The sequence below is a fragment of the Ahaetulla prasina genome, chromosome 1, assembly GCF_028640845.1.
Source record: "Ahaetulla prasina isolate Xishuangbanna chromosome 1, ASM2864084v1, whole genome shotgun sequence".
NCBI classification, from domain to species: Eukaryota; Metazoa; Chordata; class Lepidosauria; order Squamata; family Colubridae; genus Ahaetulla; species Ahaetulla prasina.
In genome coordinates this window covers 12,427,914-12,454,028 of record NC_080539.1, presented here as the reverse complement: position 1 = coordinate 12,454,028, position 26,115 = coordinate 12,427,914, and the positions used below count along the sequence as shown (strand labels likewise).

The window sequence follows — 26,115 nt, the reverse complement described above, 5'->3', positions numbered from 1 at the left end:
GTATCTTTGACAGTTTAGCGGAGATAATTAAAAATCTTTGTGGCTTTAAATGGCACAAAAGCTGGAGGAGGCCTGGGGAGCAACTTAATAGCATGGGTTGTGGCAATAATTAGAAGTTCCAAGGAGAAAAAATGGTATTTGAGCCGAGACCATTGTGTCCAGAAAAATACTAATTAAACAGGATAAATTGTATTTAATAGTGAAAATCTATTTGTGTGATAGATCATTCTCAGTTATAATTGGCTCTCATTTGCTTTTGCTTAGGGTTTTTTTTTTCTGACATTATCTAAGAACAGCTTGGGGTCGAAGTAAAAAATATCTGTGCAGGTGTGCCTGTGGGTACCTGAGGGTAATGGGGACAGACAGGTGAATCGGTGGAGAAGGATATGAGGAAGCTCTTTATACCCAGTTGTGGGATCCTCCTGGTTTAACAACCCACTTGGTGATTGCATGCATGCACAATTTGAAGAAATCTTCACTTCCGCGTTTCTTCAGAGAAGAAACACAGCTGAGGCGCGGCAATCTGCTCTGCCACGCAAATCAGCTGAGAAGATAAAGGTAACATAACATGATAACAGAGTTGGAAGGGACCTTGGAGGTCTTCTAGTCCAACCCCCTTCCCAGGCAGGAAACCCTACACCATTTCAGACAAATGGTTATCCAAGGTAGGAAAATAGCGCAGGCAGGTGGACCCATCTGATCGTCGGGGAGAACCGGTTCGCTCCCAGCTGATTGTCAGAGCTACCGGTTCGCCCGAACAGGTCCGAACCGGTAGAATCCCACCCCTTTTTATACCATATTAACATTTTTTCCCCAGTTCCCCAGAAATGATGTTTTACTTTTCCACCTAACCGCTCTTTACTTTGTATTAGCAAGTTCATATTTCAGTCCTCCTTTGATTTACACCTGAGTGCAGGACCAATAAAGGAGGATATTTGTAGTTCAGGGTTGAGATGTGGAGTCCTTGGTGCTCCCTGAGCTGGGTTGTTTTCTTACAGACATTTCCTTATCCAAATTAGATAACATCATCCGTGCATTAGTTTGGATAAGGAAACGTCTGCATGAAAACAACCCAGCTCAGGGAGCACCAAGGACTCCCTACCTCACACAGAAGTTTTAGCCAACACAATGAGGCAGAATAACAAGAGTTGGAAGGGACCTTGGAGGTCTTCTAGTCCAACCCCCTGCTCAGGCAGGAAACCCTATACCATTTCAGACAAATAGTTGTCCAATCTCTTCTTAACAACCTCCCACAACTCCTGGAGGCAAGTCATTTCGCCGATTAATTGTTCTCGCTGTCAGGAAATTCCTCCTCAGTTCTAGGCTGGATCTCTCCTTGATTACTTTCCATCCGTTGCTTCTTGTCCTGCCTTCAGGTTCAGTCAAGAGAGCTTCTCTTCAAGTGTCTCTCTTTCTTTGGGTCACCCATCTGTCTCCAAATATAGATGCCTTTCCTCCTGGTGAGGTTCTCTGTCATGTGTGCCGTGGACATAAGAGCAGGAAAATCACCCACCAAGAAACATTTCCATTCTACGGCTTAGGTTCTCTGCTGTCCTTATTGGCAGAAAAATTGAAAAGTTCTTTTGAGAGTCAGGAGTCGCCCCTGATCATTGGAAAAGTTGGAGCCAGAGCTTCAGATAACTCTTGCTTTATAGGCGATGCTAAAAGTGTGGCATGTGGAAACCGCAGACCGAAGCCACCTTCGGCTAAATGGGATTGTGGGTTTTGGCAAGCCTCCTCCGATCACACGGGCGCTTGTTAGTGCACGTAGGGTGCACAGCTTCATTAAGAAGACCCAAATTGGTTTTGTTGCACCGGTTTTTGCAGGGTGACTCCTAATGTGAACTTATTAATTTTAAATCAGTCTGATTTGCTCTGAATGAGTGATTGATTCATGATGAAGGCCAGATGCTTAATTATCTGCTCCAGCTCTTTCCCGGACCCGTCGGCCTCTCTCCGAGCTCCTAGCGTTATTGTGGTGGCATCACGAAGGCAGCCAAGTTGCAGGCGGCGGGAAAAACTCCGCGCATGCCAGCTCCTTCATCCGCAAGTGTCCCTGTTGCTTCTCCCAAGCCAGTTTCAAGGTCAATGGCTGTCAGCAAATTCTTAGCGGCGCAATCAAAAAAATCTTCTTTTGCTAACTTGTCAACTGCACAGCGGTGAAATTCCACCCCTGAACGGAAGAAGGGTGTAATTAACTCATCAAGCAAAATTAGCATAGGGAGGCCGCAGTGTGGCTGGAGAGCCAGGCTCTTAAGGACCTTTCGTCACGTGATGCCATTCCGTGGGCTTTGAGCAGGCAACAAGAGGAGGAAACCAAAATAGGCTTTCCAGTAATGGGTCTCTCGAGATAACTGGGCAGAAGGGGAATAAGAAAGGCTTTGGGGTTTCGGTTGGTCAGTGAGGATTCCTGAAGCTTAACTGTCCTGGAAAGTAGAAGCTTTTCCCATGATTTCCTCCCGCCTCCAAGAAATTATGCCCCCTTCCCCCACTCCACAGTTTGGCAAGTTTGATGTCAGGCTCCAAAAAATCGAGAAAGACGCACAGAGTGACTTCTAAGCAATTTCCTTTACTCTTCCCCTCCCCTCCCTTTCTTCCACTTTCTTTCTTTCCTTCCCCTTCTCTTTGCTCCCCTCCTCCTCTTCCACTTTTTTCCCTTCTCTTCTTCCATTTCTCTCCCCTCCGCTTCCACTTTCCTTCCCTTCCCTTTCCTCCCATTCATCCACTTTCTTTCCCTTTCCTTCTTTCCTCCCATCCCATCCCCTTCCCTTCTTTCCTCCCATTTCCTTCAATTCCCTTCTTCCACTTCCCTTCCCTTCTCTTCTTCCAGTTCCCTCTCCTCTCCTCCCCTCCCCTCCACTTCTTCCAGTTTTCTTCTCTTTCCTTTCCTCCCCTCCTCTTCCATTTGTTCCCTTTTCTTCCATTTTCCTCCCCTTTCCTCCCCCCTCCCCTTCTTCCACTTCCCCTCTCTTCTTCCCCTTTCTTTTCCTTCCTCACTTTTCTCCCCTCCCCTTCTTCCACTTCCTTTTCCTTCCCCTCCCCTTCTTCCACTTTCCTCCCCTCCCCTCCTTCTTCCACTTTCTTTTCCTTCCCTTTTCTTCAGCCACTTTCCTCCCCCCTTCCTTTCCCTTAAATTAGGGGTTCCCAACTCTTGGTCCATGGACCGACACCACCGGGCCACGCAAACAAGGGAAGCCCCATCCGTGGGATGCAGGCAACAGGCAGCAAACCTCTCTCCACGGATCCAGTCCCTGGTGCCCAGAAAGTTGACGGGGTGTGCGTGTGCTTAAATGGCTATATTTGAAGCTTTGGATTCCCTTCCCTCCCAGCTACAAAAAGAAAAAAGAAAAGAAAACCTCCGTTGGTAAAATTTATATCTCCAGACCACTGAAATGCTACTGATGTGAACGTCTCATTTCAAGAAATCTTGTCCCTGACTTTTTAATATTACGGTAGGAGCCAGACCCCAGCTGTGCATTAGTGCACACGTTCCATCTAGATGGGGCTGCATTCATGCATAAAAGACATTTGTGTCCTTCAAAGAAAAGTTGCTCTTCTAAAAGAGATGGCCCTTGCGAAGGAAGAGCGAAGGAAAAGTGAGCCTAACACCAGGAGTAACACAAGAGAGCCATTAGAAAGCATCGGAGGAACCTGAAACACAGCTTCGATGTCGTTTCTAGTTGCCATTTTTGTCATGCAAGGCAGGTAAAGATAGTTTCAGCAAAAAAGCTAAATGCTGTCGAAAGGGATTCCCTCTGCTCCAAGAAGCCAATCCAAGCAAAAGCCGCCTTCTTTAATCCTAATTCCATTGCTTTGGGGGAGAGAGATTTTTGGCCAGTACAATCAGTTTAAGGTAAAGGTAAAGGTTCCCCTCGCACATATTTGCTAGTCGTTCCCGACTCTAGGGGGCGGTGCTCATCTCCGTTTCAAAGCCGAAGACGTCTCCATGGTCATGTGGCCCGCATGACTCAACACCAAAGGCACACGGAACGCTGTTACCTTCCCACCAAAGGTGGTCCCTATTTTTCTACTTGCATTTTTTACGTGCTTTCAAACTGCTAGGTTGGCAGAAGCTGGGACAACTAACGGGAGCTCACCCCGTTACATGGCAGCACTAGGGATTCGAACCGCTGAGCTGCCGACCTTTCAATCGACAAGCTCAACGTCTTAGCCACTGAGCTACCGTGTCCCTATTACAATCAGTCTAAAGCCATTCATAATATTTACACGGTGAGGAAAGAGTGTTCTTCAGGTCTTCCCAAAATCTTAGTAGATAAACTGTTCCCAGCTGGATCTGAGCGAGGCAATGAATTGGGATATCTTCCTAGTCCTGCAGTGTCCTTGTCTAGGGCTGAGAGACCATTGAACATTCTTCCTATGCCCAGAAATTCCTCAGACATTGTCATAAGTGTCAGAGGGAATCAGATACTGGCCTAGATGTAATCCAGAGGGATTTGCTGCAGGGGTGGTATTCAATTCACTTTGCTACCGGCTCGCAAATGCGAGCATGTGCGCATATGCAGGGCCCTCCGCACATGCGCAAAGCATTAAAAAGGTGCATTAATGGGACATGATGACATCTGGGTGGGTTGGGTGGACCTTCCCGCAACCGCCGCCGCTACCGGTTTGTCCGAACCGGATAGAACCGGCTGAATACCACCCACTGATTTGCTGGGTTAATCAGATTGCATGATGTATTCATCCCCGGGTTTACTTATTTTTTTGGGTGGGCAGTGCTCACCATCATACCACACAGGTAGTCCTTGAGTTATGGCCACAGTTGAGCTCAAAGTTTCTCTTGCTAAGCGAGACAGTTATTAAGCAAGTTTTTGCGACCTTGCTTGGCCCAGTTGTTAAGTAAACCTGCAGTTGTTAAGTTAGTTACACAGTTGTTCGGTGAATCTGGCTTCCCCATTGACCCTGGGATACGGCAACCGTTATAAATATGAATATGCTAAACTTATGAATTTTGATCATGTGTCTATGGAGATGCTGCAATGGTCGTTAACTGTGAAAAATGGTCATAAATCACCAAATGGTTATAAATTGAAGACTACCTGTATGGATTCCCTTTTTTTCTGGGTGAGTAAAGGAACAAAGCAGTGGTAGTCAACCTGGTCCCTACCGCCCACTAGTGGGCGTTCCAGCTTTTATGGTGGGCGGTAGGGATTTTGTCCGACACTGAAGCACTTTCCTTTTTTTTTAAATTTAATTGACTTTTTTAAAAAAATTCATAGCATTATTTAAAAACATTTTCATTAGGTTTTCATAAAATTCCCCGTGACAATTTAAATTTCTGAAAATATACTATTTGTATCGCCTGCGCATAAGTTTAGTTCACGTTACGTAAGTGAAACTAAATGGCGCTATAATTTGACCGCAAACAAAAGAGCCTCGTCCCAAAATAGCTCGCGCATTTCCCCCCCGAACCGGTGGGCAGTTAGAAAATTTTACTACTAACAGAGATACAAAAGTGGGCAGTAGGTATAAAAAGGTTGACTACCCCTGGAACAAAAATTCTGCTTATGTATTCCAAGGTTAAATCCCCAAATTTTGAAAACATCCTCCATTTCCATCTTCTTCTCCTTTCCATCTCTCCTTCACCATCTCCTCTAAGCAACCACAAGTCCCAGAATCTCCGCCCTGGAGGCCCATTCTTAGGCTTCTGCTTCAAGATTAATACATTTAAATTGTTCTTTTATTAACACGTGTTCTTGTTTCAAACAACACGTTGGACTATGAAATAAGGAAATGTCTTGGGTTTGCGTAACATGCTATACTGGCCTCTGGTGGGTCAGCGGACTAAGTCTGTCTGTTATTAACACAGCTGCTTGCAATTACTGCAAGTTCAAGTCCCACCTGGCTCAAGGTTGACTCAGCCTTCCATCCTTTATAAGGTAGGTAAAATGAGGACCCAGATTGTTGGGGGCAATTGTTGACTTTGTATATAATATACAAATGGATGAAGACTATTGCTTAACACATTGTAAGCCGCCCTGAGTCTTAGGAGAAGGGCGGGATATAAATTCAAATAATAATAAAAAAATAACAGCAACAACAGTAACAACCGCCCTACCTCCACTCACAAAGCACTAATGAAACTGCGTGTTTCATGAAACCTTGCCTATTGCGCACTGCATTTTTAAATTGACCCAATAACGAAAAGTATCTTGCAAATATGGACGTTGTGTTAATGGACCATGGACTGGCTCGAGATTTGACAAAATCCTCTGTAGCGGCGCCCAATCCTATGTTCTAGTCTCCATGTCACGATACCAGATCAAGAAAGCAAGATGTACCTGTGTTCATGGTCAGGTATCTTTGACGATAGCCTTGGAGCAAATACAGAAATGGAAATCTTGCAAACTGCAAGGTGAGTTTCTCCTCTTTGTTTATAGAACCAGACAGGCTCTTTTTGAATGATTTGAAATGCTTCTTTTCAGGTTTCTTGTCATCTGGGCAAAATTGCCTTGGGATAAGCCACCAATAGACTTGCCTTCTACCTCTTGATAGCTTCTCTGCTCTGTCTTCCATTCTTTTCTCAACCTTCCTAGTCTCTTCCCATCCACTGGCAAAACAAGGTACTGGTTGGCGAATTTTGGAAATTGAAGTCTACACATCTTAAACGTGACAAGTTTGAAAAACACTGATTCAGGGCAATCTGAATCTGATAACACTTGAGGGCGTTCCAGATCCATTAAAAAAGAAACGGCTCCCCTCGCACATACGTGCTAGTCGTTCCCGACTCTAGGGAGCGGTGCTTGTCTCTGTTTCAAAAGCCAAAGAGCCAGCACTGTCCAAAGACGTCTCCATGGTCATGTGGCCAGCATGACTCGAACGCCAAACACGCATGGAACGCTGTTCCCTTCCCACCAAAGGTGGTGCCTATTTTTCTACTTGCATTTTTTTACGTGCTTTCGAACTGCTAGGTTGGCAGAAGCTGGGGCAAGTCGCGGGAGCTCACTCCGTGACACGGCAGTAGGGATTCGAACCGCTGAACTGCCGACCTTTTCTATCGCTAAGCTCGGCGTCTTAGCCATGGAGCCATCGCGTCCCCTTCCAGGTCCATTAGGGTCACCTAAATTACAGGTGGGTTTGTGGTTTACAGATGCCGCAATTCTTAGCCCTGTAGGAAAAGACCTGAATCCAACCACTAGCAACCCAGAGTCTTGGAACTGTAGTTTTAGCTTGGCACCTCCGTCACTAATAAGCCTGGGAAAAGCGTGGTTGAAGAAGTTGCTGTTGTGAAAAGCATGTCTGATGGTTGATGTAGATACGAAGTTCTCTCTTCAAGGGAGGTAATCCAGGCAGAGCCTTGATTTCTCAGTTTAGTGACAAGAGATAATTACTGCAAGATTGATCATTTGCCAGAAGTACTGAAGCAAATAAATTGCTCAGTGCCCATCGCCCGGGCGAGAATGGGGGCTAAATGGGAAATGGCGGATGGGCCGGCCGGCCCATAATTTGGCTTGATGAAGCATCCACACGGGCACGATGTTAATGTGCTATTGATATTCAGCCAGCCAATTTTCCCCCCATTGCAGATCAGGCTCTGACTCGTTAGAGCAGAGCTGGGCACTGCAGCGGCAAATGAAGAGGAAAATTGAAGTAATGTTGTATTATAAATTTATGATTTCATCTGCCTGACCTCGAGAAATGTTCTGCGATGGGATATATGGATGAGAACTACTACCCAGTCAGCTGTATATTTGGTCTTTGTTGTTGGAGGTGGGGAGTGAAGGACCATAGCAGATGTGGGAGGGGACACAGGTGTCCTTATTTTGTGCTCACTGATCCCAGTAGATTGGTTTTGAGCTCCTGTTTCCCTTGCGATGTGAAAGGGCAAGAAATTCCGTGGCTTACCTTGGCACCCAGCGTGCCTTTGTTTGAGTTGGCTAAAGCAAGCCTTCCCTAATCTGGTGGCTTTTATTGATTGATTATGGATGCCTTGGTGCCACATCAGTCATCCGCCTTGAATGAATACATGACATTACGATCATTACCGAATTATCAGAATGGTCGGATATGTCAAATAATAAATACAAACCGTCTAACCCCTAGCACAAACCTGTTGGATTGCGCCCCCTTCCCCCCCACCCTCTGAATTCTCAGCCAGCCCATTTGGAGGGCAAATGGTTGCCAAAGTGATGTTTAACCTTTAACTATTCTGGTGAGAATGGCAGAAATTGAGCCAAGCTTCATTCATAGTGATGAAATCCAGGCACCGTCCTGTCAGCATGATGGAAGTGGATTGCTTTTGGGGTCTTCCCTGGACGTTCCTCTGACTTCTTAGTGTAACCTAATGGCCCAGAATTGCCATGTTGTCTCAAATCCACTTACCAACCAAGATTAATCTTTCTAACCTTCAAAGATCAGAATCTGAGAGCCGGGTTCTGCCTGCTGATGAGAGGCGGAAATTATATCTCAACATTTGACGGGCATCAGGGTCATTGAGACTGTGATTCCTTCAAGGTCAGAGCCCTCCTTACTAATAGGGCTGCCACCCGGGCTGCAGTATTCCAGATAAGCACAAGAGGGAAGCAGAGAGCCTAGCATTGTCATTATCTTTTTGCTGCCATCTAGTGATTATATTGATTATTGCAGCTGAGCTATAATGCCCTTTTTGTAATCTATTGGGGGAAATGACCTTGAGAGACAGGAAAGGAGCTAGTCTGATATGTGAAATCTAAGTCCAAAGGCAGGGTGGAAGTGGAGAAAACATCTCAGAAGGGACCCTCCCTAGTTTCAGAAGAGTTGAAAACAGGGGTGGGCTTCAAAAATTTTAGCAAGGGATTCTCTGCCCGGTTACCGGTTGGGTGTGGCCATGGTGGGCATGACTTAATCAGCCTCCTGCACCATGGTGGGGGGGGAGCAGTGTTTTTGCCCTCCCTGGGTTCTGGAGGCCCTTTGGAGGCCAGAAAAAATTTCCTGAACCTCCAGTAGGCCCGTTTTTCGCCCTCTCCGAGCCTCCGCAAGCGCCCTGCACTTACCTGCATCCAAAATGGGCCACATGGAGAGTCCTGGGAGGGGCAGGGTGGGGTGGGCGGGGCCAGGCAGGAGTGGGATTTTGGGGTTCTCCAAACTGCACAGAATCTTAGCTAGAGGTTCTCCCGAACCCCTGTGAACCCCCAGCAGCCCAGCCCTGATTGAAAGTAAGGGAGGGGAGATGTGTTTTAACATGACTCTATTACAATAACCTTACAATGAAGGTAGTGTTATTATGTGGGGTTAGTGCTTCGTGTCTGGACTACTTTAAAGGGCCAACACTTCTACTCAAGAAAGAAACGGGGTTTTATTTTTTTTGTTTTGGAATACTCAGACAAAAATAACTTTTGTTGTCTTCTAAAACCCAAACAAAGCAACAGTGGGGTGTTTTTTTTATCAGTAGCAGGATACAAAAACGAACAAGGCATATCCAGAGAAATTGGGAGCCTAGGAAGACTTAAGTAGAAACTTGCTTGCCGACAAGACTATTTTTGGAACTGAGTTGGCTGTGCTTTATCTCTTTCCTGTTCAAATGACTGTTCTCTTATATGATGCATTTATTCATTGTTGGAAGGGACCCACTCAAAAAGACAATGTGACAAACTCATCCCATTGACGCTGAAGTGAGCCTTTATTTAAAAGCAAAATATAAGTGAGTGACATTTCATTCTGGAAGTGTCAATCACGGGGTAACCTGCTCCTTTAGTCCGAAACACATTAATCAATCCCATTGTTTGAAGCGAAACAGTTTGCAAAACTTACTTCTGACTGAGCCAATGAATTTCTGACAGTTTATTTGCAAAAAAATGCATATTAAAAAGACCCACCACATGTTTGCGTGCATTTAAAGCTATAAAGCCGTGTTTTGGCCACCCTTGTTTTGTTTTCTGTGCTAAGTTCCGTCCCTTCATAATTAGTAATCAAAATTCATCCAAGCGTTTAATGTTCCATCTTTAAATGATGATTAATAGCAAACAATGTGGACGTCTAAATCTCATCTGAAAGGGACGGGACACGTTAATGTTGGCAAAATAATTGAGCATGTTGCCGGGCTGCGCAAGAGCTTTGTAAAAATGAACACAATTGCGGGGATGAATCCTTGGAGGAAGAATAAATAGTGTATTAGGCAATTGAGGGCTGAGAGCTTAATGCAGGTTAAAATCAATAGATTTTAAAACTTGTTCGGTAATTGAAGCGAGGCTTCTGTGTTGCTCTTAAAAGAGATGCTTTACGCTAGGCTACGGTAGATGTTCCTGCACTTTTTGCGGGTGCCGGAATGGAATTAATAAATGGAATTAATTAATTTAAAAGTGTAATGCCCTGAGTTGGCCAAGGCAACGAACCCTAGAGTGGGTTACCACTGTGTCTCTGCATGATTTAGTGCTCTGCCTTGTGTCTTCCCATTCAGCCTCTGCTGGGGATCAATACTTCACTATTGAGTGAGATTGAAGTACCTAATAATTGAATAACCATTCCTTTGCAGAACTTAATCAGAATTGCCAACTCACAAAGGAGACTTCCCATTTCATCCAGTCGTGACTCACTGCTGGGTCCTTGGCCCGTCCAGGCAGGCAGCTTACCTGCCTCTCCTGCTGGACTCAAGCATATAGAAGTAGTCCTTGACTTACAACAGCTCATTTAGTGACCGTTCAAAGTTACAACCGCACTGGAAAAAGTGACTTATGACTGTTATTCACCCTTAAAATCAGGGGTCTCCAACCTTGGCCACTTTAAGCCTGGCGGACTTCAACTCCCAGAATCCCCCAGCCAGCAAAGCTGGCTGGGCGATTCTGGGAGTTGAAGTCCGCCAGGCTTAAAGTGGCCAAGGTTGGAGACCCCTGCTTAAGACCATTGCAGAATTCCCATCCTCACGGGAGCAAAATCGGATGCTTGGCAACTGATTCATATTTATGACGGTTGCCATGGCCGGGGGTCATGTGATCACTTGCTGTCATGTGATGTTCTTACACGCAAAGTCAGTGGGGAAGCCAGATTCACTTAATAGCCTGGTTACTAACTTTATAACTGCCGTGATTTACTGAACAGCTGCGGCAAGAAAAGTCGTAAAATGGGGCAAAATTCACTTAACAACTGTTCCGCTTAGAAACTATGGACGTAATTCGAGGACTACCTGTACAAGCCACATCTGAAACAACAGCCAGATGCAATGATCCAAATGTATAACTAAATAGATGAAAATTCACTTTAAATTAAAATAAGCCCAAAGTTCATAGAGGCCTCTCCATCTTTATTGCCTCCCAATACCACAGATAGTGGTAGAACAGAGCAATCTAACATAACGTAACAGAGTTGGAAGGGACCTTGGAGGTCTTCTAGTCCAACCCCCTGCCCAGGCAGGAAACCCTACACCATTTCAGACAAATGGCTATCCAACATTTTCTTAAAAATTTTCAGTGTTGGAGCATTCACAACTTCTGCAGGCAAGTTGTTCCACTTATTGATTGTTCTAACTGTCAGGAAATTTCTCCTTAGTTCTAAGTTGCTTCTCTCCTTGATTAGTTTCCACCCATTGCTTCTTGTTCTACCCTCAGGTGCTTTGGATAATAGTTTGACTCCCTCTTCTTTGTGGCAACCCCTGAGATATTGGAATACTGCTATCATATCTCCCCTAGTCCTTCTTTTCATTAAACTAGACCTACCCAGTTCCTGCAACCGTTCTTCATATGTTTTAGTCTCCAGTCCCTTAATCATCTTTGTTGCTCTTCTCTTCACTCTTTCTAGAGTCTCAATATCTTTTTTACATCGTGGCGACCAAAACTGAATGCAATATTCCAAGTGTGGCCTTACCAAGGCCTTATAAAGTGGCACTAACACTTCACGTGATCTTGATTCTATCCCTCGGTTTATGCAGCCTAGAACTGTGTTGGCTTTTTTGGCAGCTGCTGCACACTGCTGGCTCATATCTAAATGGTTGTCCACTAGGACTCCAAGATCCCTCCCACAGTTACTATTATTGAGCAAGGTACCACATATCCGGTACCTGTGCATTTGGGTTTTTTTGCCTAAATGTAGAACCTTCCTTTTTTCATTGTTGAATTTCATTTTGTTAGTTATCTTCCTTAAGGAAGCCTTTCTTTCTCCCTCCCTCCCTTCCTTCCTTCCTTCCTTCCTTCCTTCCTTCCTTCCTTCCTTCCTTCCTCTCTCCCTCCCTCTCTCTCCCTTTCTCTCTCTCTTTCCTGCACTCTTTCCTCCCCTGTTATCAGGATGACCCAAATGCCAATCAAACAGCAACATTAGGCATAAGACCAGAAGCAGGGAACAAGATGACAGTCTGGGAGCTTTGTAAGCCACGAATTTGGCAAAGAAGGGGCAGAATAAACAAAGTCAAAGGAGTCAAATAAAGGAGTCAAATAAAGAGGCAGGCTGAAAGATAGGCAGTCCTGATGTGAAAGAAAAGAGGCAGCATCTGACAATAATGGGGGGAGAGGAGCCGTTTTCCCCTTCCCTCAGAATTGGCATGAGGGAAAAGCTCTTCCTACCATTTCCCTCAGGTGGAGCTGAAAGTCAGAGGAGAAGAGTCCGGAAACACAGCCAAGTACACCGAAAGAGAACGATGAAGGAACTTTAAAGACTTGGGCAGAACAGAAAGAGAAACAAACTAAAATAGCAATAGCACTTAGACTTATATACCGCTTCCTAGTGCTCCACAGCCCTCTCTAAGCGGTTTACAGAGTCAGCCTATTGCCCCCAACAATCTGGGTCCTCATTTGACTCACCTCGGAAGGATGGAAGGCTGAGTCAACCTTGAGCCTGGTGAGATTCGATCTGCCAAATTGCTGGCAGCCGGTGATCAGCAGAAATTGCCTGAAATGCTGCACTCTAACCGCTGCACCACCGCAGCTCAGATAAAAGACAAACTGAAATCTATAGAAAAAGAATGACACGTCGCGCTTATTGAACAGCTACAAGTGGGACCAGCAACTCCATTGCTAAGCAATGTGGTCATTGAGCAAGATATCATGTGACCATAACAGGCTTATGAGCTTACTCCCACTGTTGCCATTAAGCAGATCACCAGTGCCGTTAACTGAGACATCCCGTGACCCCAACTTGCAAATTTCCTGCCAGCTTCTCCATTCATTGGGCTTGCCAGAAGGCAGTTGTGAAGTGCACCAATAGTGACTATGCGATCATCGTTGTAAATTTACACGCTGCCCATCTCTATCAAGTGATTCTAGGTGGCTTACAACAAGATAAAACTGACAATTTAAAATGTTAGACCTGTAAAACAACAGACATATAGAACTCGGCCTTAAACAAATCTATTGGAGGTATTGAAGAGAAAGATGTGAAACTATAGTGAAATTGGACTTTAAAAATATAATGTAGGTAAACAGCTTAGAAAAAGAAGTTAAAATAGAAAATAGATTTTTTTAATTAAGATGTATTAAGGTTTTATTAAGATTTATTTCTAGTTGAAAACATAATTTATCATTCCCATTTTGTTTGTAAGTTTTCCTTTGTTTTAAAAAAAAATATTCCAGCCACTGAAGAGAGATACAAAAACCCAATCAATTGTCCAAGTGTCCAGTACTTTGTGTCGGTTGAGGTATTCTAGTTATTGGTGGTTCCAAAAAAAAACACCATCCTACAATGGCCGAAGGGAGAAAAACAAAGCAGAATGAATCGTAATAACAGTGATACCAAACCTGTGTGTGTGGATTCAAGAAAGTTTTAGAGATTCCATAAAAGGAATAATTGGAAAGAGAAGGAGACCAGCAATGCTGGTTGTTGGATGGAGAGAGAGTAAGAGATGGAATCATGGTTATCAGAAAACCCCAATCACAAGGATAGCCTTAATGTGCCATAAAGGAAAGTTGGCTGCACCATTGTACCATTGTACTTAATGATAGTCATAGGGAAACAGTCAATATAAATTGTAAGGATACTAGCAACAAGGTTACAGTCATACGTGGGATGTGTGGTAGGACCGATGAGAAGATTAATAGTAATGCAGACTTAGTAACTAGTTTGATAGTGTTGAGGGAATTATTTGTTTAGCAGAGTGATGACATTCAGGGGAAAAACTGTTCTTGTGTCTAGTTGTTCTGGTGTGCAATGCTCTATAGCGTCCTTTTGAGGGTAGGAATTGAAACAGTTTATGTCCAGGATGGTGCAGAAAACCCCAATCACAAGGATAGCCTTAACGTGCAACAAAGGAAAGTTGGCTGCACCATTGTATACTGTAAATATTTTCACAGCCCTTTTTTTGACTCATGCAGTATATAGGTCCTCAATGGAAGGCAGGTTGGTAATAATTGTTTTTTTCTGCAGTTCTAATGATCCTCTGAAGTCTGTGTCTGTCTTGTTGGGTTGCAGAACCAAACCAGACAGTTACAGAGGTGCAGATGACAGACTCAATAATTCCTGGTAATATCACCACTGTTTTGGGAAAGGCATTTCCCTAACTCCGCCAGAAGAAACCAAGATAGAACCTGGCCTCAGCTGTGTTCCTAGCTTCCCAAACATAATACTTTCCACATGTGTTAACCAGCAGTCGTAATTCCACCCAACTAGCACCTCAACTGGTCCACCCCTAATCACTGCCAAAAGTACAGGGAGTTCAAATTGTCTGAGCAAATGCCACATTCCCACCACATATATATCTTCCTGGAGAAAAAGAATCACAAGACAGCATTATTTTTTTTTCAAAAGAGAATTTTGTAGAAAGCAAGACGAATTTGTTTTCAACTGAATCCTTTTTGCACAAATTTGCTGTCTCCACCATCAATTTTCTCTGGAGGATGGTGCCCCCTTGAGGCTTTCCAAATCAGTTGAAAACAAATAAGAGTGAAATATTTCCAAATCTCTCAAAGGTGTGTTTTTTTTTCCTTCAAAAGGCAACTAGACTGGGGTTTTTTTTTCCCATGAGGAAGAAGAAGAAAACGTTTTGCTTCTCACCCAAGAAGCTTTATCAGTTATGATGGGGGATGGTGAAGCTTCATGGATGAGAACAAAAAAGCATCTTTGAGATCCAGATCTCCTCTCCCCCCCGCCCCCCCATTCAATATTCCTCCATCCCCATATTAGCTCTAAGATGGCCGGGTATTTGAAGACTTCTATTGAAATGTTTGGTTTCTCTTTTAAAAGAAAACGTTGAGAAACCACTGATCTTGTTGACTTCTCCATGAAAAGTATTTGCAATCATTTTGTTGAACCTTAGCATCCTATGCAGAATTAAAATCCCTCCGTCTTCCCAGCTTCTTCATCTTGCTGCTTCTGACTTTTGGATGTGTTAACAGTTGTCCTTCAGACTCTGAGGATGAAGCATCACTAGTACCTTAATCTCCAACTGTCAATAGTTCTGAAGCAAAGTACATTTGTTGTAAGCTCTCCAAATGTCAAAGCAAACCTGTGTTATGTGCTTATCCTTTAGTGCTTGGCATTTACTCTTCCCAGCTGAGAAAAGTAGGCAGAGTCCTTGGCTTTGAGTTACTGGGGTGCATTTTAATTATGAATAGCAAGGATGGAGAGAAAGGGGGAAGTGATCAAGAAATGATACTAATCTCTAGATCTCTTGTTATTTTTCTGTGCTCAGGGGTAAATGAAACCCAAGTTGCATTAAACGTGCTAGCACCCTGTTTCATCTGCAATAATATTTGGATCCTAGATGTCACATTCATCTTTGTGGTTTGCACCAGATACCTCTGTTTAGACTTTCTTGTGAGATCATTGTACTGTATTTAACATTTAATCAGCATTGGTGAGATGCACACAGGGGAAAAAAATCTTCTAATGCTTTGCACAAAAATCAGATTTTTTTCTCTGTCTTTGGTGTAATTATTTGCATGTGGAATAAGAATCTGGGTTTAAATTAATTCATTAATTCCTCTTTCTCAAACGCTTGTCTATTCAAGGTTACCCAAATTTTGTTGCAACCTATGGCCGAGGATATCCTGGATTTGCCCCCAGTTACAGTTATCAATTTCCAGGTATGTGAAACTTTAATGCATATAACGACAAGAGTAAGTTAAGGTGGCCGTCCTGAAGTCACCTTCCTTGGGAACAAACTCATTTGAATGTTGTGACACTTGTGGGGGTAGGTGGGATGTCCCTGCTTAGGACTTTCCTATAAAACTATGATGAGTAAGAAAACATTTTTTTAAAAATTGTATGATAAGCACCATGCGTTCTTAGATAAGGTACAAAAAGCTTTCTTTCCGATACCATTTTCTACTGAGAATGGAGGAGGAGAATATATCTTGCTTCTTAATTGCTGCTGGCTATTTGAAAACAACATTCTTTTTAAACAACAATGACAACCACTGGCTCAACGGGAAGCGCAGGCACTGTCAACATTGTATATTTCCTGCACTGAGACCATGTATGCTATTAGGCACAACCTCTCCAGCATATTTGCGAGAGATCAGACATCAACACAATACTTTTCCCTTATTTATTTCTCCTTCCCTTTGAGTCTGTTTTGTACAGCTGTCAAATCTCCTGCATTTAGTCTCTCTATTCCCTCTAAGTTTACAGTTGGTAGTTCATCACTTGGAGAACTCCTGAGGTTTTGAAGTGTTAGGCTAGCTGGCTCTTAAACATCTCCTCCTGACAATAATAAGCATCCCCTTCTGCTCCAGCTCTGCCATTATCAACAGGCAAACCATTGAAACCAAAAGCCCTAAGGAGTTCTTCATACCAGCAACCCCTCAAGCTTAAAAAGGAGATGCCAAGAAGAGTTCAAAGGGTGGTACTTGCTTCTGGGTTTTCATCTCACCTTAAGATTCTGGGAAGGCCAGTTTCAGTCTTGGTGGATTAACTGCTTACTAGGGCCCAGTGCCTGTCTGCAAGCCACAGTCGGAAAAAGGCGGCAACATTTTATTCCTTAAAATTTGAATACATATCAGACATTAAAGTTGATGAATGTGTACCACTGGTGTCAGTTTAAGCCACCTTGTCTTGCAAACCGTAGTTATGAACAAAAGACATGATGGGGGAAACACCTTGCTCAGGTTATTTAAGAAATCTATGAGCAATTGTCTCAAGAAGCTTTCCTTGTGGCAAGGCAGAGGATGTGAATTTTTTTTCCCCCTGTTTGAGTTAGGCAGGCTCTGAAAATTGCTCTTTCCAAATGCCTTTGCAAAGTATTTTATTTAGGTAGGCAGTTAATATTAATTAAGTTCTCTAGTTTAACATAATTATTGGACGCTGTTATTTTATGATGCTGTTTGAATTGTAAAACACTTTGATGCATATACTGCATGATGGGGAATGAGAGAGAAAGAGAAAAAGATGAACAGAAAATAATATTGAACCTTACGGCAAAAATACTGGGATTCAGGGGGGTGCCATTTTAAAGATATCAACATCAGCCTTCCCCAACCATTGGAGATTATGAGAACTGCATTCTAACATATTTGGAGGGTGCTAGGTTAGAGAAGATTGAGTTAAGATTATCCATACTGTCACGCAATCTCAAATCCCCACACGGAGAAACAAATGTACCAGTTTGTCAGTTGAGGCCTTCATGAATTCTATCAGATTGAGGAGAAATGTTTCGCAGACTTCCAGTTTACTTTTTCAGAGAAGGCTTTTGCCAGGTTCTGAGAAGTATTCAGCCGATCAAAAGAGAATTCACAAATGTTTTAAGTATTGCTATCCCTTTCATTCCCTTGCTTGCTGAAACACTGAGAGCTCAATCTGTGACCAGACACCTGTCTGCGAACAAGCAGCAGTGGGAGGACAGTTTTTTAATCTGAAAAAAGTGGACTGAAAGGAGGTATTCATCCCCTCTCACTTTTGAACGTTTGGGATTCTGGCTTGCTAGTTCTGAAAGTTGACAGATCAGGGAGGCTACATAGGTTGGCCTTTCCTACCAGCCATTAATATAGGGATAAGAGTTGATAATTCTTATTTTCCTCACGTCCCATATTGAGTTAACACTTCTTTCAGTTACCTGACCCACTTTGATTTAAAAGAGAAGAAGGTGCTGTTCTTTTGGGCATCATGTTGTTCTCTGTAGCAGGGGTCTCCAACCTTGGCAACTTTAAGCCTGGAGGACAGCTTTGCTGGCTGGGGAATTCTGGGAGTTGAAGTCCGCCAGGCTTAAAATGGCCAATGTTGGAGACCCCTGGTCAGGGGGTGCTTAGAATGGGCATCGTCTGTACGTCAGCATTCATGTGTGTACATTTCTAGACATGGACAGGAAATGAGACATATCTGCACTTCTGCTAAACCATTTTGGAGATTCAGTACATTTGTATAGTTCACATTTTTAAACAGCATGTCCAGGTGCTACTTCAAAGGGAGTCATCGTATTTATTTCTGACCAATCTCCTAGTTTCTCTACAGTAGGACTGATGGGATGTATGCAATCAAAGGCCTTCCCCATCACCAGTTTTTCTTAAAGATTATTAGGAATGTAAATCCGATGCATGGAATATTAAGTTCAACCTCTTCACTACCCAGTGCTGGTCTAATTTATACCATATATCCCTCTCCAAGACAGGGCTATATATCACAGCTGTACACTAAACTGATTATTTGTTTATTTAAATATTTTAGCCCACCTTGGATTGCAGAACTCAGGTTGGAGCACAGTCAGTAAAAACAATTTCAGCCTGACGATTCTAAAGATAAGGAGCAGGTTCTAAGTAAATTAACTGGGGAAAAAATTAACCAATTTTGTTTTGCCTTGGAAATTGCTTTGCCAGTCATTAACCTTCCCAGACAAAGTTTGAACTGGGCATTGGGGGCAAACCTTGCGAACTAGGATGAAACTGAACATATGTAGTACATGTATTTCAACTCTGAATGCTTCTAAAAACAGTCCAGTTTTTAAAAGAAAATGAATTAATATATGGTTTGGTTGCAAACTCCTAGACGCTTCTCTCTTGATCTCAGATAGAATCCCAGATTTGTTTTGCTAAGAATAAATACTCATTTGAACCAGGCTGTGGGGCAAAAATCAAACAGTGGACAAGAGCTGTGCCTTGGACACAGTCATACTTTTCTAGCATACTCACAATATCATGACAAAACTGAGATTAAGTTTTTCACGTTTTCCTAGCAAATTGGGAGGAGGGATTGAATGGCTACATTCTCTCAGTCCACTCCAAGTTGGTCCAGCGAGCATATTTTCATCTCATTCTAATTCTCTGAAGACATTTGGGAATATCAGCACCCGCCAGCCAAAATTTATCTTCGGGTGTATCGGGCGTATTTGTTTAAAGCTAACAAGTTACACTCCCACATATACACAAACATGCATAACTATCCACCCTGCCTGGCACTAGCAGCTTTACCTAGATATCAAGATATGGGCTGCAAGAAGCCCTGTAATTGATCCGAGAATTAGGGTCATAGATTGTGCTGGTCATTAAGTGGGTTGCAACATAACCAGACTTAATTTTATTACCCTTGTTTGCAGGAGTTATTAAGTGAACACAGTTATCATTGGTTTCTTCAATGGGTGTTTTGTGCCAAGTGCCCAAAATGCAATCACATGACTTGGTGGGGCGGGGGCACAGCTCTGTCATAACTTCAAATGATCACTAAGCGACTGGTCGTTAAGCAAGGGCTACATGTATTTTGATCAGATTGACAGCATCATGATGTTAACCAATCCTTGTACGTCTAAGTATAAATATAGATGCAATACGGTTGTATTACATTCAAGTTTTATTGGCTCTGATAACTAATGTAGTCAGATCGGTAAGCAGCAGCATTATGGGAGCTGTCTCAGACCAGGATTTTAGTGTCTCTCAAAACTGTTGCATATCTTACACTAGCAGAAGCACAAACAATATCACTAAGGTTCACTTTGATTTTCAAGATTGAAACCCTGAGCAAGCACTAATAAAATCAACATGTCCATAGTGTAGTTATGGGGGTTGTAATCCTCAGCTGGTGGTTTGGTTGCAGTGGAGCATGGATTGTGAAATTGAAGCACTTACTAAAGAAAGGTTGGCCTATAATCCTATGAAGGCCAGTTAGAAATTTGTATTTTGTGTCAGTTAATGTGGCCAATCCTTTGCTTGGGTTATGCATGCCATTTGCTCCTATGTAGGCAAGGTGGAGTAGAATAGAATAGAATAGAATAGAATAGAATAGAATAGAATAGAATAGAATAGAATAGAATAGAATAGAATATCAGAGTTGGAAGAGACCTTGGAGGTCTTCTAGTCCAATCCCCTGCTTAGTCAGGAAGCCCTACACCACTTCAGACAAATAGTTATCCAACATCTTCTTAAAAACTTCCAGTGTTGGAGCATTCACAACTTCTGGAGGCAAGTTGTTCCACTGATTAATTGTTCTAACTGTCAGGAAATTTCTCCTTAGTTCTAAGTTGCTTCTAAGATGGGTGGCTAATAAATACATTGATTAAATAAATAATGAGGGGGGGAAAGAACCCAGCCAAACAAAATACCAGGGAAGTTTCCAAGCAGTAAAATTACAGCAACAACTAGAATAGGTTTTAGGTGAAATTCTGCCACCATCCTTTTTCCTTGGGAGGTGCTGTTTACACAGAGGTTTTCTCTATCATTCCCATGTACTACCACACATCTCTCTTTCAAGAGACTTCCCATAATCTGCTCTTCTAGGCCAGGGGTCTGCAAACTTGGCTCCTTTAAGACTTGTGGACTTCAAATCCCAGAGTTTCTCAGCCAGCAAAGCTGAGTTGAAGTCCACAAGTCTTAAAGGAGCCAAGTTTGCAGACCCTTGTTCTAGGCAATACCCTTTGTGTTCCTGACCCCTTGTGTGCAGCTGCAAACTGTATGACATTTTCTGTGATTTGTAGGCCACAAAGAAGTGAAAGAAAATAGAAACCAACATGACAACAGAGAAGCTACTGTTCCAAAATTCAAAAAAAAATATGGGGGGAGTGGCTGTTTTCACGGGGGGGGGGGGGGCAGACTCCTAGAAAGACTCTGGAGCCAGGTGACAGAGAAAAACGGGCCTACCAGGCCATCAAGTGCCAGGAGCAGGGGGGGGCATCGCGCACGCATGTATGCACGGGGGACGGGACGCATAGAATTATGGGTGTGGGTATGCACACACGTGACACCACCCCGCCCTCCCTTCCTGGCACGCAAAGGCAAAAAGGTTAGCCATCACCATTCTTTCCCTTAGAGTGCCCCCCACTCCCGAATTGATCTTTCCTAGAAGAAAGCAGATGGCAGGCAGAGAAGGAGCAAATCTGGAGTAGAACACACAAGATGTTTTCGGTCTGTCCGTAAGCAGATCTCTACATATCCGGGGCTTTTCTGATACCTTCAGCCTCTTAAGCCAAGGAGAAGGGTTTTTCTTGGTCGTGGGTCAGCTGCAGTGGGGTGCCTTCCAACAGCTCCAAACTGATCGCCGCAGGCCCATCAGTTGACAGATGTTAGGACAAAGAGGAATGATGGAAGAACCGTCCGAATCCAATCCAGCCTGGATTCGGTTCAATCCAAGCCCAGGAGAAGTAAATTGGGGTTACTCAGAAAGAATGATTGCCGGGTTAGACTTTTCTATCTATAAACCTAAGCTCGGAATTGATTAGGATGTGCCTTTCCTTAACCCTCATTACTGCGTGTCAGAAGCCTTCATTACAGCACAGGCCCTGTGTCAGTTCCTATTATAGCACAGATGTGTTACACGTCCTAAATATAGTATGGTTCTGGGCTAAAATAGGATGGCATGGCTCAACCAGATTTCCCCGAGGAAATAATAACCTCCCGTATATTAAAATAGTGGCACATCCTGCCATTTCCTTCCCTTTGCAAAGGGCCCCTTTTTCGCTATTGTTTTGAAGTTGAAATCGAGGCAGGCTTGGCTAACTCCTTTCGTTCCATAGAGATCGTTCCCTTTTCGCTCATTTGCTTTGTAAGCAAATAAAATGCCACTTGGCACTGTATGGAAATGTGATATTTACTTCTCTCAGGTGAAACAATACCATGATCCAGCTGTTCCATTATGTGTCTTCGCAATATTTGGGACATAGGGATGGAGGTGGGTTGTTTTTCTTTTCTTTTCTTTTCTTTTGTTTTAAAAACTGCTGTCATTTTAGGTTTCTTTTATGATTTCCCTTGCCAGGCCTTGCTTGTTTAACTCTGTGTACAACAGCTAGTTGTTGATGTCAAGCTTGGACTTTTCTGGGGGTACGGAACCAATCAAATTTTGAAGTGGGTTCAGGTGTGAAATGCTCCTGGTTCGGACTGGATAGCGCAATCCGGTAGCGATGGGGGCGGGTAGTTCGGAGAACCGGTAGCAAAAATCCCTGCCCCCTCACCCACCGCCCATCCTCGCTGTTTCTCTTCTCTGTCCCTGAAGCTCTCGGTGGTGATATAGCTGCAAACGGCCTTAAATGACTGCCATGGAACTTCAAAGGGCCACATTACAGCTGATCAGCGCTGTAGGCAGCTAGTAGACTGGTGCCTCTATTTTTAAAGAAGGTAGACCGGTGCGCTCCCAAAAAAAGGCAACTAGTAGACCGGTGCCTCTATTTTTATTTATTTATTTATTTATTTATTTATTTATTCATTCATTCATTCATATTTTTATGCCTCTACTTTTTAAAGAAAGTAGACCGGTGCGCTCCCAAGTTTTGTATACTTTATTATTTTTATTATTTATTATTATTGGCCATGTCCACCAGGTCACCTGACCACCAAGCCACGGCCACCAATTAAGCCACACCCACAGAACCGGTAGGGAAAATTTTTAGATTTCACCCCTGAGTGGCTTCCTTTACTGGTGACATAGGACAATGTCCCCCTTTGTAGCAGAGGTGGGTTTCAGCAGGTTCTGACCGATTCTGAAGAACCGGTAGCAGAAATTTTGAGTAGTTCGGCTCTTGGCTATTTAAGGAACCAGCATCCATGTAGTCATAGGGATTTAGCTTGGCTCAAGGGGAAACCTTATTTTTCATCTGCTCTCTAGTCCTTCAAAAGCCTCGCTACAAGACAGGAAGGACCTGATATATAGACTTCTATCATCAGATTAGGTTTCAGGACCTAAAAAGTACAAAACCACGAGATTTCCTATCCTCCCTTCTTCCCACCAGGATTAGCTTATCCATTAGGCACAGTTCCCGGGGCCCATGATCCCCCCCCCCTCCATTTTTTATCAGAATAAAAATGAAATAGAATTTTTTTATTTTCATGCCTTTTGATAAATATTTATTTCCATAGCCTTTTCATTAAAAAAAACAACAACAGGCAAATAGGCATAGAGTTGGAACCTCAAATCAAGGATTTTATTTATAATTTTAGGCATAGCAATAAATACTAACATTTAAAAATTTTGAAGCTATGTAGTAGATATCATGATTAATTGGAAACAATGGATTATTGCAAAACAATACATATGTTCTATTATAAACAGCTATTCGCTGTTTTTCTGCAAAAAAATATAAAAACTCATGAAATATTCAAATATTGAAACTCATGAAATATAATTTTATATGCTATTTATTTATATAATATATTTTTAATGCTATTATTTTTGTGATGGGAAGGGCCCACAAATCCTATAAAACAGGGGTGTCCAACCTTGGCAACTTTAAGACTTGTGGACTTCAACTCCCAGAATTCCTCAGCCAGCTTTGCTGGCTGAGGAATTCTGGGAGTTAAAGTCCACAAGTCTTAAAGTTGCCAAGGTTAGAGACCCCTGCTATAAAACTCAGTGGTGTTAAAATGATGAACTGAATATTGTGATGTCACAACACAGACCCTGCCTTTTATATGCTAGCCAGTAGCATTATGAGGTAAGCACACAAGAAGCAGCGTTTCCATCTCAACACACATTTCCTCACCTGAAGTTGCCCAGGTTGGATCCACGAATGTTTTGCCTGCTTTGACTAATGCTTCGTGGTGGATTGTTTTTACTTACGGTTTCATAACTTGAAATTTAAACTGCATTAAGGACCCTTCTTCCAGAAATTACCTTTTACATGTACAGTAAGTAAATAATACCTGGTGTAATTGGTGTTACAATTCGTTGAAATAATTATAAAGTGCTCAACTCTCTGTAGTACCCAGGGAAACTGGTTAAGCTGTCCTTGAAGAGTGATTTTTAAGAGGCTGGACGAAGTTTTTTTAAAACTTTGGGAGATAGAAAACCCACAACCTCCATAAGTAACTGTTCCACCTGTTATACCGATATTATCATCAGGAACCTTTTTATTATTTAAAACAAAATCTAGGTAATTAAGATTCTGTGGCCATGAAAAAGAATTCTCTTTCTACATGGGCACAGATGCAAACACACAAATGTAATTCGTGTGGAGCATTTAGGATTCTTTCCCATGTTTTAACAGCAAAAGCTGAAATATTAATTAATATACTTAATTAAAGAAGAAACCTCGTTCTCTGAGGAACTTACTTCCGTGAAAATTGACACAGGCCCATCTGTACCCATTTTTTCTTATTTTCTCCACAACCCCTCGCAGATTTTATTATTCTGCTTTCTGAAACTAATCACAATTGTTTGATAGTTTTTAAGAAAAAAAAATCTGGAATTTATCTTTTTTCCCCCATTTAATCTATTATTTTCTGTTCTTATTTCACTTTGCAGACTATTTGCTTATTTCACAAGACATAATTTTTGTCAACTGGGTCTTAAAAACACATAACAGATTAATTGGAGTTTACTGCAATATTCATGAAAGGGACAAATGGAAAGAAAAGGCCTATGTATGCATATTACTATCAACATTGAACAGTTAAAAAAGAAAGCCACAAACTTGCCCTTTTTTAAAAAGAATATTTTTATTTTTATTTATTTTTCTTCTCTTTTGCATGAGTTTTGAATTTGAGCTCTAAGCACAAAGCGCTTATAAGCAGTATCGTGAATAACAGGAAGCAAGCTTCCTATAATCTTCTCAATTGTCCTTACCACTCTCTGTATGGACTTTCTATCTGAGGCACTGCTGCCACCAAACCAAACAGGGATGCAGTTTGTTAAAATGCTTTCAGTCGTGCTTTTGTAAAAAGTGGCCAGGACTCCGAGACTTGAGTTTCCTCAAAGCTACATTTTATTAGAGATGTCATATTGGCACACCTGGGAAAACTCGAATCTGAAAGCTTCCAGGTTTTCCTCACCCAAAAGAAAGTCCAAATCCCTGCCCAGGACCCTCTTGTCCATCACATGTTCCAATCAAAGCACCATCCCAACTGGAGATGCCTCCTAGTTCCATCCTTCCAGGTACAGGGCAATATGTCCTTGACACTCTGAGAAAGGAATGTTATTATGACTATATATCACCCTGGCTCCATACAGTCGTCGTCCCCCCCGCCTCCCCAGTTTCCCACAGTAGTACACATGGCAGGACTGAAGGCTTAATACAAAAGATGGCTTCCAGAGAATCATCTCCCCAAGTTTTCAGGCAGGGATCTTTCCCAAGCCTACCAAGAGATGCCAAAAATTAAAGTTGGGATTTCACAGCCATTGATATGAAAAGATATACAGCCCAAGAGATGCTAAAGGATCAGTATTCAAGATCATTTGTTAATAATAATAATAATAATAATAATAATAATATTAGATAAAGAATCTAAGAGTATCAGCTGGCTAATGGTGTCAGAGCTCATGAGCATCTTTCAGAGAGAAGTGAATAATAATAATTATTATTATTATTATTATTATTATTATTATTATTATTATTATTATTATTTTTCTCCTAAACGGCAGGAACTGGAGGTAATAAAGGTTTTACAAGGAGTTGGTTTAAAACTGCAGGCAACCTGATAGCAAACTTATTTAAATGTAAATTAAATAAATGTAATTTAATTTTAAAAATTTATTTATTTTTTATTTAAATTAAATTAAATTAAAAACTATTTTTTGCTTTAAAATTGCCAGGCAACCTGATAGGAAACTTCCTGTACCTATAAACGAGGCATTGTTAAATGCTCATATTATAAAGGATTGTCCTGAAATAAAAAGTGGTAATAAAGTAGCTATTCTTTACCCTCAATTGATTAGTTGTGTGGCTTATTCTTACTTCTAATTTTACCACCAAGTATTAATAATCTGGTAATGACAATAACTTACAATATCATGAAAAGATATACAGCCCAAGAGATGCTAAAGGATCAGTATTCAAGACCATTTGTTATGGGTGCTCCATGTAGCCATTTATATTAGATAAAGCATCTAAGAGTATCAGCTGGCTAATGGTGTCAG

General features: G+C 42.3%; 1 protein-coding gene across 13 annotated transcripts in view; it reads left to right on the top strand.

Moving 5' to 3' along the window:
- Positions 1-26,115, top strand: part of MSI2 (musashi RNA binding protein 2) — a 689,043-nt gene that overhangs the window by 582,170 nt on the left and 80,758 nt on the right. For all 13 annotated transcript variants that reach the window (XM_058164225.1, XM_058164223.1, XM_058164221.1 and 10 more), the window contains exon 10: positions 15,864-15,938. In XM_058164225.1, the coding sequence (XP_058020208.1) occupies positions 15,864-15,938 (75 nt within the window). The remainder of the gene's footprint in view (positions 1-15,863; positions 15,939-26,115) is intronic.